At 39.0% G+C, this 14,070-nt stretch overlaps 1 protein-coding gene across 1 annotated transcript in view; it reads left to right on the top strand.

The window, feature by feature from the left end:
- LOC117822768 (vacuolar protein sorting-associated protein 13B-like) overlaps positions 1–14,070 on the top strand; it is a 288,297-nt gene that overhangs the window by 249,746 nt on the left and 24,481 nt on the right. The window contains 8 exon segments of the mRNA XM_034697674.1: positions 9,442–9,550; positions 9,553–9,596; positions 11,511–11,561; positions 11,563–11,635; positions 11,638–11,777; positions 13,399–13,482; positions 13,571–13,586; positions 13,589–13,745. Coding sequence (XP_034553565.1) covers positions 9,442–9,550; positions 9,553–9,596; positions 11,511–11,561; positions 11,563–11,635; positions 11,638–11,777; positions 13,399–13,482; positions 13,571–13,586; positions 13,589–13,745 — 674 coding nt within the window.

Raw genomic sequence — 14,070 nt, 5'->3', positions numbered from 1 at the left:
TATTAAAGAAGTTAACACTAATAATATTGCACTAAATCCTTTATCCTAATCAGCTATTTCTAATCCTTAAACATCACCAGAGAGAGTCAGGAGAGCACTTTCTAAACGAACTGGTCGTCTGTTTGAGCTAAGATTTTTTCATGCCATCTCCTCTGTGTGCTTTTGTAGTCCAATGTGAAAAAAAGAGTGCTTAACATGTGTAATCTTGAGTAGTCTAACCAGCGTATACTTTCCACAATGTTGACATACCTCCCAATATCTATCACGTCTCTGAGATGAGCTCAAGCAGAGTGTTTTTGCAATGAAACAGCAACCTCAGCTCAGGTCATACTCCCTCTCACTGCTGCTCTGTTTCCCTCAGTCTCCCCTCCATCCTGACTCTCTCCTGTTCCTGCCATCTGTCAGAACCTTAAAATGCATTAAAGGCTCAATTGAGTCAGTCACGTCCTTAGATCCTGCTGTGGTCTCACACTTGATCATATTCATACCAACATGGCACACTCAGACTCACACATAGACACTGTGATAAAATGTTTCCTAAAGCCTGGAGTCCGGCCTCCCCGTCTACTTTCTCTCTTTTTGGCTCAGCATGCCTTCACACCCCTGTATTTACCAGCCAAGGTGAAGGAGTTTATAAACACACACATTTCAAAACTCTATTTCTCTTATTCTGACTTGACTTCACATTTATAATAAATTAGTGAGCTATGGAGAGATGGATACACTTAGATTGAAAGAAAGATCTTAAAAACACCAGAATTATCATGCATACAACTACAAACTATCTCTGTAATTAATCACAGATTATATATGCATCACACACACATGCACACACTCACTGTCCCCACCCTGCTGTTTTTCAGGGCCCTAGCGTGTGGTGTGATTGGGATGGTTGAAATATCTGGCTGCTTGGTACAGGATGCAGCCTGGCTGCTGGAAATCCCTGTGGTTCGTGCGGTTAGCAGAGAGGGGGTGTAAAAAGTCCCCTAGATTTGAGAAGTACTTTTTAAGTGCCTACAAGGAATATCCACAATTAGAATAAATTGTAATTTATTCTGTGAGAAGGCTTCTTCAGAAGAGTGTGCCTGCTCTCTCTGTGGGTGTGTGTATTTGTGTGGGTGTCTAGGTATTGTTCCATGTATGTCGATGGAGTAATGTTCTGGAGATGGCTGCCCAGGACTATTAGTCTGTGGTTGGATTGGCCGTGTTGTTGGAAGTAGGTGTGGTAGAGGTGTCCGTGTGTGAGCTTGCAGTTTATGGGAGTTTACAATAGATGCCCACAGCTAATACAGGAGCTAGAAAATGAGTAAGTTTACCATTTTATTTTCCAATCAGTTTAATTCTTTCATCTACTGATGTGTTTCTAATATTCCAATCCCAAAGGCCAGAAAAAGAACCCCTCATCTGTTGACCTCCACAATATTTTGGACTTGTAGAGAATGAAGGTTTAAATGATTTGAGCTGTTAGACATGCATCCACAATATATCCTTAATATGTCTCACTGTAGCAAAAAATCCAAAATAGTAATCCTATGTTGAAATCTGTGTTAAAACTGGCAGGATAGAGGCGAGTAAGCTAACTAAATGAAGTGACATATGTTTACATTAGGATGTGTTCAAGGACGGGTTGGAAAAATAACAATCATGATGTGTTTAAATGTCATATCAAGAAAATGAAAATTCACATTTTGCAGAAAAACTTGAATAATTCTGTGCTTTTAAAGGAGACATTTGTTTCACCAGCAATATAACATTGATAATTGTGCAATTATAATATTTTTAACTTCCTAATATGAACTCTAAACGATACAGCATCAAAACTACTGATTCTGATATTTTTATAAGCAAATTTTCAAACTCTAAAAAGCAAGCATAAAACAAAGATATTTGTCAAATCCTGTGTTGATAATATTATTAAAACGTTTAAAAAATCAGTTAATGGTATATTTAGAAAATGTGCTATTAATATTACCAATCTAATTAATATATCTATTTATCTATATGAATTTGTACATTTTACACATAACATAATATGTTCATTCTTCACATCAGATCCTTTTATTGAATGAAAATCTTGTCGTCTGAAACCACAGGATGCTACCTTGTATGGGCGTCAGAACTCTTGCTTTCCTATATGAGTTAAGCGTTGCTGTTTCATTATCCCCTGGCCACATTGTCACAATAAAGTTTATTCTTTTGAGATTCCAATCCATAAATGTCTTAACAACTTGTGTTTGACTGTGATGACATTGACTCCAATGGTTTCTGTTAAGGTGTTTTGAAGCCCAATAATGGCCGTCGCCATATTGAAACTCAGCCTAATTTAATGTCAACCAAGGAACAGGCAAAGAAGTGTAGGTAAGTTAGGGTTTTAGTTTCCTTGTTTACAGCTGAAACACGCCCACCACTCAGCTGTGCCTTTAATTATGCAAACTTACAGTATGTATAACTACTAGCCTTTGTATTATACTTTATGTTTTGATTTGTGCACTTTGCTGTAAAAATTGCCTTTTTTATGCAGCCATTCTCAAGAGGACACTTAAGGAACTTTTTCACTTTCACATTGGCCTAATTTTTCTACCACAGAGGTCGCTGTTCGGTCACATGGCACCCTCGGATCCAAATACCGTACATTATGAAAACATGTAAGCGGAAACAGCTTATCATCACACGCATTTAAACATACCATTAATACCATTTGAATCATCAAAACGTGCAAAAAGTAGCATGGAACGAAACACCAAATCTTGACTGGTGACAGTGACCATAACTCCTGCACTCATCATTAAAATATATCTCTTATCCATTCAAGCCACTTTATTTATATGGCACATTTAAAAAAAAACAATGAAATGTAGCAAAGTGCTGCACTGTGAGGTTAAATGAGTTAAAACACAGAACATAACATACTGAAAAAAATAATAAAATGCAATAAACAAATCACAATAAAACCCATAAGACACTTTAAAAAATACTTTAAACACTGTAAAAAATCAAAATAAATAAAAGCAAAAAGAAGAACAAACATTAAAGCCAAGTAAAGCTTTTCCTCTGAAATAATATTTTTCCAAAGTATGTTTGAAAGTCAGAAAGAAGTGTGTGTTGTGGTCAGTTTATTTGTGTCAGCTGGGCTGAGGCAGTGCAGGACAATAATCCACCTCTTAATGGCACTTGAGTTTTAAGACGGAGAACCGTTTCTTGGGTACGACCATAATGTGGTGAAAGGTTTTCTACATTTTCCTGGGCCTCAGATTCATTACACAATCAACCACTGTGTGGTTAGGGGTAGCTGTATATGGTTAACCCACGCTGCATTTGTGCTCTAGCAGGAAAGCTTGTGGTTTCATTGCAGTAAACCAATCCTCTCTGTAGTGAAGTGTTACATTGCACTATGCATTGCATTGTCAAACCACTGGAGACATCAAATGCAGTTACATTGTCTGAGTTAGACTGCAGTCGGCCCACAGATGCTGGTAGTTTCGGAGCAGTGACTGAGTTCTCTTCTTGAGGACAGCACTTTTGGTTCTTTTGGATGTTAATTTGTGTTTGTTCAAACAAAAATTGTTGATGATGCTTCTTTACTTAAAGGATAAAGTGCAATGTCATGTGACCTTGAACAAGCAGAAAGGATAAATGTTTTGGTGGCGACAAGTCTGCCTCCGAAAATGATGTATTTCCCCATCTGAACTGTGTATGCACTCCATGTTTGAAAGACAGTGCGGTGTGCAGAATGCTACAATAATCACACTTTGTCTTTCTACAGAAGCCCAGGGCAACTCTTCTTTTCTTAGACTGAGACGTGGTCTCTGTCCTTCCAAGGGTCTTAGACCACTGACTTCTCCATATCCCTGCCATGTGGTTTTCAAACCTCTCTCTTCTCATACAGAGCTTCTTTTGTCAGCTCTGTTCAGTTGGTGCAAATACTTCCCGCGTCTGTGTCTCCTGGAACCCTTAAGGCCCTGCATGTCTAGAATGCCTTGCTAGAAACCAGAAGGAGAACTATGGAACAGTGTTAGTCAAGCATAAACCTCTTAATGTCCCACACAATGCCTTCTCTCTGTACCTTCTTCCAGAAACCGCTTCTTAGACTTGTAAATCTGGGCTTTGATGTTGCACTGCCTTACTCCTATTGACAGAGAAATGGAGCCAAGGAGGAGGGAAGCATTGCAGACAGCTGTTAAAGCCACCATAATTCCCTCATGTTACATGGGTTAGCCCTCACTGTCCTGGCAGAGATGCTGTTGTGTCTTTTTGTTCTCTCTTTAACTCGTTTAGTGTTTTGTTTTCTCTCTCTGGAGTTCAACTTTGTCCTCGCTTTTCTTCTTTCTCAAACTCATCCTCAGTGGAAGACAAAGTAATGCATATTCTTTTGTTTTGTTGTCTAAGTAGAAAGCTGCTTCTTATTTGTTAGGTGGCTCCCTGGTCCCAAAGTTATTTCAGCAGACAAGACAGACCTCTGGACCACATCCTTCATTTGTCATTAATGCCGAGATGACACTGAATAAGATTGGCAGTCAGGGGATTATTTTTAAACCTTTGATGTATGACATTGAATTCACATTTTTCAAAAAGCTTCATCCCTCAGACGGTTTGTTTTCGATGTTTGGTTGTGATTGAATGGTAATCAAACATCAAAGACCAGCTGCAGCCCTGTAATGGGAACTCTTCTGCAAAGCTACTGGTTTTGTTCATACCACTTTTCCATGTCTCAATCTCAATGCCCCTTTTCTTGTCTGAGTGAGCTGGAATGAAGGAATGGTTGTAATAGGTAGACGACCAACAACCGCTGTGGTTTTGTCAGCCCGTCTCTGCAGCCGGGGACTCTGGTGATACTGCGAACAGACACTTAATTTGTGTTATGTGCACCAAAGCACATTCCTGATAGACAATAGATGGATAGTGGTTACAGTGGTGGGACTGACTTGTCCTGTCTGCAAGAGGACAAGGGTTGAAGGGCGTTTGGCGTGTTTGAGTCTAACTCTGTTTTGTCCTCACACCCTAGACCCTCACTGTTTGCCCTCTGAGTGACGCAGTGACTCACACCAGGAAGCGGATAGTCATTGCTTTGGTTATGACATACTGAATGACACCTTATATTTTATTATCTCTAGGAAATTGTCTCGCTAATGATTGTCTCTTGGGAGAGGATTACACAGTGGACCAGTCTGTTGGTTGGTTGATTGACTCACTGAATATAACTTACACTTTAGACGAGAGGTGATCGTAGCTCTCAGAAGTTAATACCATCACCAAATGTGTCAGTCCCGTGTTTGGGTTCTGCATTTTGTTTCCAAGGGAACTGAGAAATCTGGGGTGATGGGGTTTCACTAAGTTCATGTGGACTTGATCTTGTGATAAGACCTTGAAGTTCCAAACGTAATCCATGCGAATGTCATCATTCTGAACCTCTGGTGTTTGAGTTAGGGCACAGGTGTTCTTTATTACTTTTAGGGAAGTCACAGCTTCAGCAGTGTTTAATTTGAAAAACCTGTCAAAGTAGCGTTATGTGCTTAACGTTCAACAATGACGCATGCTCTGAGTTATTCAAGAAGATCAGACTGTGGCGGTAAAGTCAGTGTTTGACGACTGCAGGGCGTCTAACCCTTAATGATGATTTAGTTTAAACCGTAAACTTCAGAACACAAATAAAAGGCATATCATTAACTTTTAGTCTATTCCTTTAAGAGCTGTGACAAGTAACTGTAATTGGATTAAAATAATGAGTGGAAAATTAGCTTGACTCAAGCCTCAAAGGGATATAACAACATCATTGCTCAAGTTACATGGAACAAATTTGGGTAAATGTCAAAGCTTCTGGACGGAGCTGTTATTGGAGTAACAGCATGATGCTGTTAGCAAAAGAGACGTTATATGGTCAGTCACCGAAAATAAATACTTTGTGCAGTTCATCCAATCGATCATTACTACAGTTAACATGCAAATCACTTCGGTGCAGAAGTTTGAGCAAGTAATCTGCAGCTAAAACCACTTCCTGCTGATTCTCTCACACTCATTGACACTTGGAATATGTTAATAATACGACAGACCAAAGATTGTTAACTTAGTAAGTGTTTTGAAGAATATTTCAAAATAAGATTAATAAATCTCCACATGCCTCTGAGTTTCTGAGCTCATGTTTTTCAGGATTCCAGAAAAGTAAGGTAATGAAGCGTTTCAGACTTGATGTAAGTGTTATTGATAATTATAGTACAAGTTATTTTTTTTTACTCTGAGGACATAAATTCACTTCATTATTTAGCAGATATTTTCCATTTGTTTCCGTCCAGATTTCTTTGTCACTCAGCATGCTGGCAGTGTTGGGCTCTGCTCTCATGTGAGGCTGAGGGTATTTCATCATTTTGAGATCTTCAAATTAGAAAGAGGATATGATTCAAGTTTCTTCTCTTGCCTTCATGCAATCAAAAGCAGAGTTAAAAGGTTACCGTGATCACATTTCACCCTGTCATGTTTTAACTATCCAATATTATATCATGTACATAATGACACATTAAAGACAGTAACATGCTCATCAGATCACTGACACGATTCGTAAATTGATCCTTCTTTATACAGGCTGCAGAAAAAAAGTATTTGTGCTCCAAAAGAAGGTTGCTCCTTACTAAGAAACAAGCAAGTAAAAATTCAGCACATGAAATATCATTTAACGTATTTTAAGCTGGGCAGAGTAGTGTACAGACAAGCAAGGGAGGCATTTCAGCAAAGAGCCTTCCACAGTGTTGCAGATAATGAGAAAACATGTGCTTTTTTGATTTGGAAGTGTCTTTGAGAATTTTGAAAAGCGCTATGTAAATATAAGTATTATTATTAGCAGTAGTAGTATTTTAATTATTATTATTGCTTTTATAATAATAATAATTATTATTTATTTATTTATTTATATTTTATTTTAATTATTCTTTATTTTGTTTTAATTATTATTAGTATTATTGTTATTTTAATTATTATTCTATTTTATTTGTTAGAATAAAAATAATTGTTATTATTATTGTAATTATTGTTATAATGATCACACTATTTGATTGTATTTATTTTTATATTTTTATTATATTTTATTATTTATTATTATTATTATTATTATATTATTTAGTATTATTATTATTATTATTATATATTACTATAACTGTATTTCATTTTTATTATCATTATTATTATTATTCTTTTTTTTATATATATATATTTATATTTTTTTTTATTATAATTATGATATGCCCTTTGAAGTAAATTGAACTTTTTCAAATCTTTTAGATGAAAGATCTCTTCTGCAAAGAAAGGGGGCACTCAGTAATATACCAAACTAGACCAGAATAGATCTTCTTTGCAGAGGAGATCTTTCAAGTTTATCATAAATAAGTGCAGTTTAATTCCTGTATTCCTGTTTTTTTGTGTGGTTGAGCAGCTGAAGGAAGTTTATTGTTTGAGTGTGCTCTATTATTTCCTTTTGCTTCTTCCTAAGCCTCAGAAGTTACTCAGTTGAAAATATTTAATGGGGACCTATTAAAAACAGTCTTACTCAGACTGATGTTTTTTGTTATAAGCGCTTATCTTCCACGTTTTTGCTCAGAGCAAAGACTTTTAAATATTATCTGTGAACTTGTCCACAAAGTTGAACGTTTGAAAGTGTTTTTTCCAGAGTTAATCCATGTGCATAAAACCCCTGAATGGGCTTTCAGTGTCACAACATTTGGATAAGTCACAAGGAGACAAAGCAGCCGCTTATTTTCATTCTTGTTGTCTTACGTGTCCAGTTCATCTGTGTCACTGCTGTTTTTTTTCCTTCTGCTGCTTTAGTCAGAGCCGTTGAAGTTTAAGGGTAGACGTTATTATGACTTCTTCTGTAAAGGTCAGTTGAGCCACAGGCGTGATAAAGTGCATAGCTAGAGAGGGAGGGAAGCGGGGTTAAGGAGAAAGAGAAGTGCTGAAATAACAAAATTTCTCCCTGCAGATTGTGCTTAGGCAACGAAGAGAGGGTTGAGATTTTGACCATTACGCCAGACATGTGATCTTAAAGAGTAGAATACTAGAAAAATGTGATGAATGAAGGTTAAAGGTTTCCATCTCATTCATTGTAAGCGAGGACCCGTGCAGACATTGTCCCCTTGCAGTTTCATAATGTCTCACATATCTGCTCCTGATTTGTCTTGTTTCGGGAAAGGTTATTGGTTTCAAGCTTCGCCACTGGCGGTTAGGCAACTCTGCCAACTAATTTTTTCTGAGGAACAAGTCAGTGAGCCAGAAGAATTGAGAAATTATGTCATTTGCACTAGTGCACAGAGAGGCAGGATGATCTTCAGGAGAATGACTTCAGGCTTTGATTAAGATGTTATTGTAAAGAAATCCGCCTTCAACAGTGACAAAGGACTACAGTGGAGGGAAACATAGAAGGTCTTGACCAGGGTCCCCTCATGCTCTTTGACCTTGGAAGTAATTTGTTTTTCTTTAAAAAGATTGGCTAAACGTTTGGCACATTGAAGATATACGGCCCCAACGTGTAAATCTCAAAAGCCCTGTTCAGGGTTTCAATCTGGTCACAGCTCCTACGGGACATTACTGAACTGTGCTTCCCCTAAACTCTGTGTCGACTCTCTCTCTCTTTGATATTTTGTTTTAATGTTCTCTCTGCAAGTTTGAAGTTGAGTTAGCAGCAGAGTTCACGAACAAAGTTTAGTCAGGTGGAAGGTCAGCTGTGATGCCTCGGGGAGAAGGCGTAAGAATCTTTCTCTGTATGTGACTTATATTGATCAGGACCATACTACATGTTTTGTGACTGGACTGTCAGCGCGCAGCAAAGGTTGGAGTAGGCGTTTCATCGAAACGAATCCATTGTTTGCACGCTGAGATGTTGCGTAATGGAGAAAGTGTCTAAATCACACATCTAAAGTCAGTCTGCAGATATTGTTGCATATTTTTTTTAAGCCCTGCAGGACATCGAAGCACCAAGTAAGAAACTGTGTAGAAAAAAGGTCAGAAAATTGTCACAGTTGTAAAATGTTAGCATGTCTGTGTTTGTGTGTGTGTGTTATCATGGATGTGGTCAACATTGAAGCGATAGATACGAAGCTGAAAACTATCTTCCTTTTATTTAGACCTGTGGGGAACGGAGTCCTCGACATCAGACCACTAAACTACACACATAGCACTCACAAACATGCAACATAATGAGCCTCACATCAGCTGTTTTCCACCAGCCGGTTTATTGTGTGCGACCTTCAATTTCTACTTCTAACAGCAGCAGACCTCTTCAAGACCAGTAAAAGGAACTTTGTTGTCTTCCTTGCCCCCTCACCCAAAACTCTCTAAACAAAGATCTTGTTGTTTACCGGTCTTTTCCTCTGCATAAATAAAGGGCAAGAAGACTAACCCTGATGTGTGTCTTCTATTTCCCTCATCTGTGTGTTTGTCCTGCTCGGCCCGTTCCTGCAGCTGCTGCACATCTGTATCGAGGGATGGGGGAAATGGCGATGGTCAGAGGCCTTCAGCGTGGACAACATAGGGACTATGTTGAGGACCATTCAGTACAAGGGACGCACTGCCCGCTCATCATTAAGGTGGTGCAACTCACCGGTGTCCAGAAACAGGTAGAGTCCATGTTTGACTGACTTACTTTCTTATTCTGGTGTTTTATTGTTGTCATGTTTTTCCTGTCAGGGCTTCATTCAATGAAAACCCAATTCAGCTTTATTTGAGTAGAACCTTCCATGCATACAGGCACCGCAGCTCAAAGTGCCTCACAGACAACAAACAGACAGAAGAGTTACTCTGATCAATAAATAGTTCAAGAATAATGATGAAAGATGATAAAACAATGCTTGAAATAAATAAAAATCAGTGAAACGTAAAAAAATAATAGTAATAATAATCAATACTTGCTTAAAATAAGTAAATAAAAAAAAAAAATCTAGCAATAAATGAAATAAATAAAATATATTGTAAAAACAATTATTAAAATATATACCAGTTATTCGGAATTAAAAATACATTAAAAAATACATTAATACATAAAGAAAATATAATCCATTATTTGAAAAATAATTAAAGGTAAACCAGTTACTCCAAATTAAAAGTAGAAATTGAAGAAAAAAAATCCAGGCCATAGAAAGTATTCACGGAAAGACATGTGTGGACAACATCATTTTGCCTTTTATTATTGATTCATTTTTTTCATCATCATCTTCATCATCTTTATTGGCAGACACAGGAGTCAATAAAAATATACATAAAAAGAGATCAAACAAACAGAAAAAAGATAAACAAGATAAATAAACAAAGGACAAGCAAATTACCTCTAATAGTATAAAAGATGTCAATATCAGGGTCTTTTTAATGGTGTCATCATGGCATCATTTTAAGCAACATGAAGCTTTGCATGTTATTGTGAACATGATTATGAAAATAATTACAAATGCTGCTTTAACAACGTGGTTTCACTAAAAGACCTTAAACAAAACCCAATGCGCTTCTCTCTCTGTGAGAGAAGGTCACTACATGGAGGGGGGGTACATAGGCTTTTGATGCTATGAGTTGTTGCTCAGCCAACATCGACTGTATTGTTTTTGATATAGACATCATTTTAAAGCTGTTTTATTGCACATACAGAGAAGCTTGTGAACTTAAAGCCCTCTATGTCCCACAGTGCACCGTCTGTCCACAAAGAAATCAGCACCTTCACAAACCAATTCCTAAACCCGCCATGTTTTCCCTTTTACACACGACTGTTGGTGGATCATGTTTGGATTTTTTCCACAAATGCAAGACAAAGTTGTTCCTGAAATTCTGGGATGCCAGCAGATTATAGTGGTGACACTTTGTTTTGTAAACAGTGTCAAGTGTGCACATGTCTCCTTCTTTCCTCCAGACCAAACAAGACTCAGCCTCTCACATTCCTTCCTCTGTCTGTCCCGGGTTTCGCTTACATCTTGTTCCCATTGGTTTCGATGATAGGGTACGAGTGTTAGTCACATCCAATTCACAACACAAAGCCTCGGAGAGGGACAGCGGCTGCCACTTCAGAGAAAGGGGCTTCTGCTTGCGTGGGCGTGCCACATTTCATTCTTCTTATTTTTTGGTGTTTGGTTCGGGGGGGGTCATCTTTAAAATGCCACGCACTCTCCCTCTTTTGTAGCTACCACATTGTCTTTTTATTACAAGCGTTTTTTATTATTGTTAATATTGTCTGCTGGCTGCCGTTTCAAAATCTCCCCTTAAATAAATCTCCCTCTTGCAATTGCCATGCACATGCTTTCTTTGCATGTGCATTCCTAAAAGAATATTGAGACAAACTAGATTCTTCTGCAACATAAACCCTGGATTGTTCCTAAAGGCATACAGCAATAAAACACCGTACTTAGATTTACTGCTTGTTGAATTCCCAGTCTTGAGAATAACCTGTCTTTCTCTTATGTTATGAAAAACATATAAAAGAGTCTTCCTTGAAACATCATAAGAACTATATGTTCTGTGGCCAATCAAGCTTTTCACCTTCTTCTCTTCAGGTGATCATCTGTGGGCGCCAGGTGATGTGCAGCTACCTGACTCAGGACATTTGAGCTGCGGGTGGTGCAGCACTACGTGGGGACAGACGGTCAGACGGTGGTTCGGGAACATTGTGACTGCCTGGAGCGGGGGCCAAGTTGCAGTCTTACGTCCTGGAGGATGCTGAAATGACCGAGCTGTGTGTGAGAGCTCAAGGAGACGAGGACTGGTCCCAGGATGTTGAGCTTGAGAGGAGGGACAAGGACAGCAGCCGCTCTGTTGTGCAGGTATACAGACTTGGACTTGACTGAGGAGGCGGTATGAATCAGTGTACCTCAATCATGCATGAAAAAGATGCTCAAGATTAAGAAAGAGCTCGACAGACAAACACAGACATGCACACAAATCGAATAACTATCTCCATCAGCACACACATGTCCTGAGCTGGTGACTGGACCACCAACTGTGGCCAGATCCTTGTCTCCTGGGTGGCCACGGTGGTAGAGCTTCACCGGCTACTCACAGTGAGAGAACAGATTGAGATCTTCCCCCTCAGATAGGCCCTCAAACACCACATCCAAACCACGTTGAGAGGTAGAAAATACAGTTTATGCTCTCTCAAAACAAACCCAACCATAGACAGGAAACACAAGCTGATATGTGGGCACACAGGGAGACTTTGAAGCCACTTTCACATCACTGGATTAGCGCCAGATTATCCTTCCCTTCCCTCCGTCCCTGCTGGTCTTGCTTTTCTGTGTGACTGTATTGTATTTTGTATGTGTTGTTAAAGCTGTCCAGCTTCTCTGTGAGGGTCTGAACATCTCTGGCTCTGTTCCATCCAGGTGCTGTATCTCTTATTTAACTCAAGGCTTTATCATTCATGTGGAGGGTTGGCTCAGAGTGAGGTGGCTGCTTTGGTCTTTAGATCTCTGGGTCTCTGTCTTTCTCTTGATATTTTCTCCCCCAGTAGTGTCCCCTCCCTTTCTTTTACTCTCACCCACTCACTGTCTTGTAGTTTACTCCTTTCCTTTATTTATCCTTTATCCTCTGGCAAACAGTTTGTCAACCTGTTCCAACGCCTATTTTTTCTCATTTGTCTCCTGATATCTGAATTACAAAATCATCCCTAGTTACTCCTCTTTTTCATATCCCACGTCCTCCTCCCTTCTTATTACAAACATTTTTTTTCTTTTGTTCTGGACTTCTTTCGTTCATCCTGACCTTATCTGAGCAGTGTGTGTTTTTGGTGGACCTATAGAGTTTCCAGAGTATCACTCCCTCTTCTCATCAAAGTTGTTTTGAAAAGCCTTCTGTAATAAAACTCAATGTTCGCTCTGTCTCTGTGCTCAGCTGTGCTGTCCCCACCAGTAAATGAAGTCCCTCATCTGTCATAAACTAGACCACTTGTAATGTGCCTTGGCATCTCCAGCTTTAATGAGGAGTGAGGAGTAAATGACGACAAACACCAGTGACACATGGAGAGCGCTCAGCCTTCGGTGGGCAAATTCTCAGCCTTTAAATCTTGCAGAGATTTAACTGCCTGTAATGGCCCATTATCTTGCACTTAAAGTTGTCAACCGCCTCAACCATGATATTGTGTTGCAGGGCTCTAAGGGAGACTTAACTTTTAACTCCAGCAAGAAGCCAAGAAAAAATGTTTTTCAGTAGAAAATATGATAATGTATTACTGATGGAGGCATGAGACATTCTGTCAGTGAAACACATTCAATTATTAATGTCTAATTTTATATTCTAACCACAAACACAAACAAGCTCCCCTCTGTGTCCTTGATTAATCTCTTCTTGTTAAACTTAAACAAACAGAATAACATTAAAATCTCATAAAGCACGAGCTATAATTGAAAAGAATATCCTGTATTATAACAGCCTGTGTGTTTATTCCAGTTACCCTGCTCCAGCGGCTCCTTGCTGTATGTTTGGTGTACTCTCGTCACCATCGAACCAGACTCTCTAATGCAGCAGAGACTGGTGAGTATCCTCTGCACACGTAGACAACATTTACCTTGACACAAAGTTGGATATCTCTTGAAGTTTATCTCACTGTTTTTTATAACAGGTGGTTTTCAGTCCACTGTTGTCATGAGGAGCCATTTGCCAGATCCAGTACTGGTCCACATCGAGAAGAGGAGTCTGGGACTGAGGGAGAGCCAGCTGATTATTGGACAGGGCCACCAGGAGCCTCTGTTAAACACAGAGGCTGACCTCACCCACCATCTCACTTTCCAAGCCAGGTAATACAGGAGAGTTTTCTACACTGAGACCACTCTGTGCATCTCATGATGTATCACAGCGTTACCTTAAAGTCTTAAAAGGTCTTGGGTCACGAGATGCCACTCAGCCAGTCAAGCTTTTCCTCAGAATCAGCATACGACTATACTTAAGTGTAGGAGAGTAACACTGAGGAGCCAGCTTAGAGCAGAGTTACTGAGACACAGCAGGAGAAACAAGTGAGTCAGGGAAAAGGAGGCAAGGTGTGCTTTAAAAATAAGAAGCTTTAATCAAGAATGGGTAGTGCAAAACTGATAGCATATGCATTGTATATTTCAGTACATGTCT

Source organism: Notolabrus celidotus, chromosome 12 (assembly GCF_009762535.1).
Source record: "Notolabrus celidotus isolate fNotCel1 chromosome 12, fNotCel1.pri, whole genome shotgun sequence".
Lineage (NCBI taxonomy): Eukaryota > Metazoa > Chordata > Actinopteri > Labriformes > Labridae > Notolabrus > Notolabrus celidotus.
Note: the sequence above shows the minus strand (reverse complement) of the source record. Positions and strands in the feature narration are given on the sequence as shown.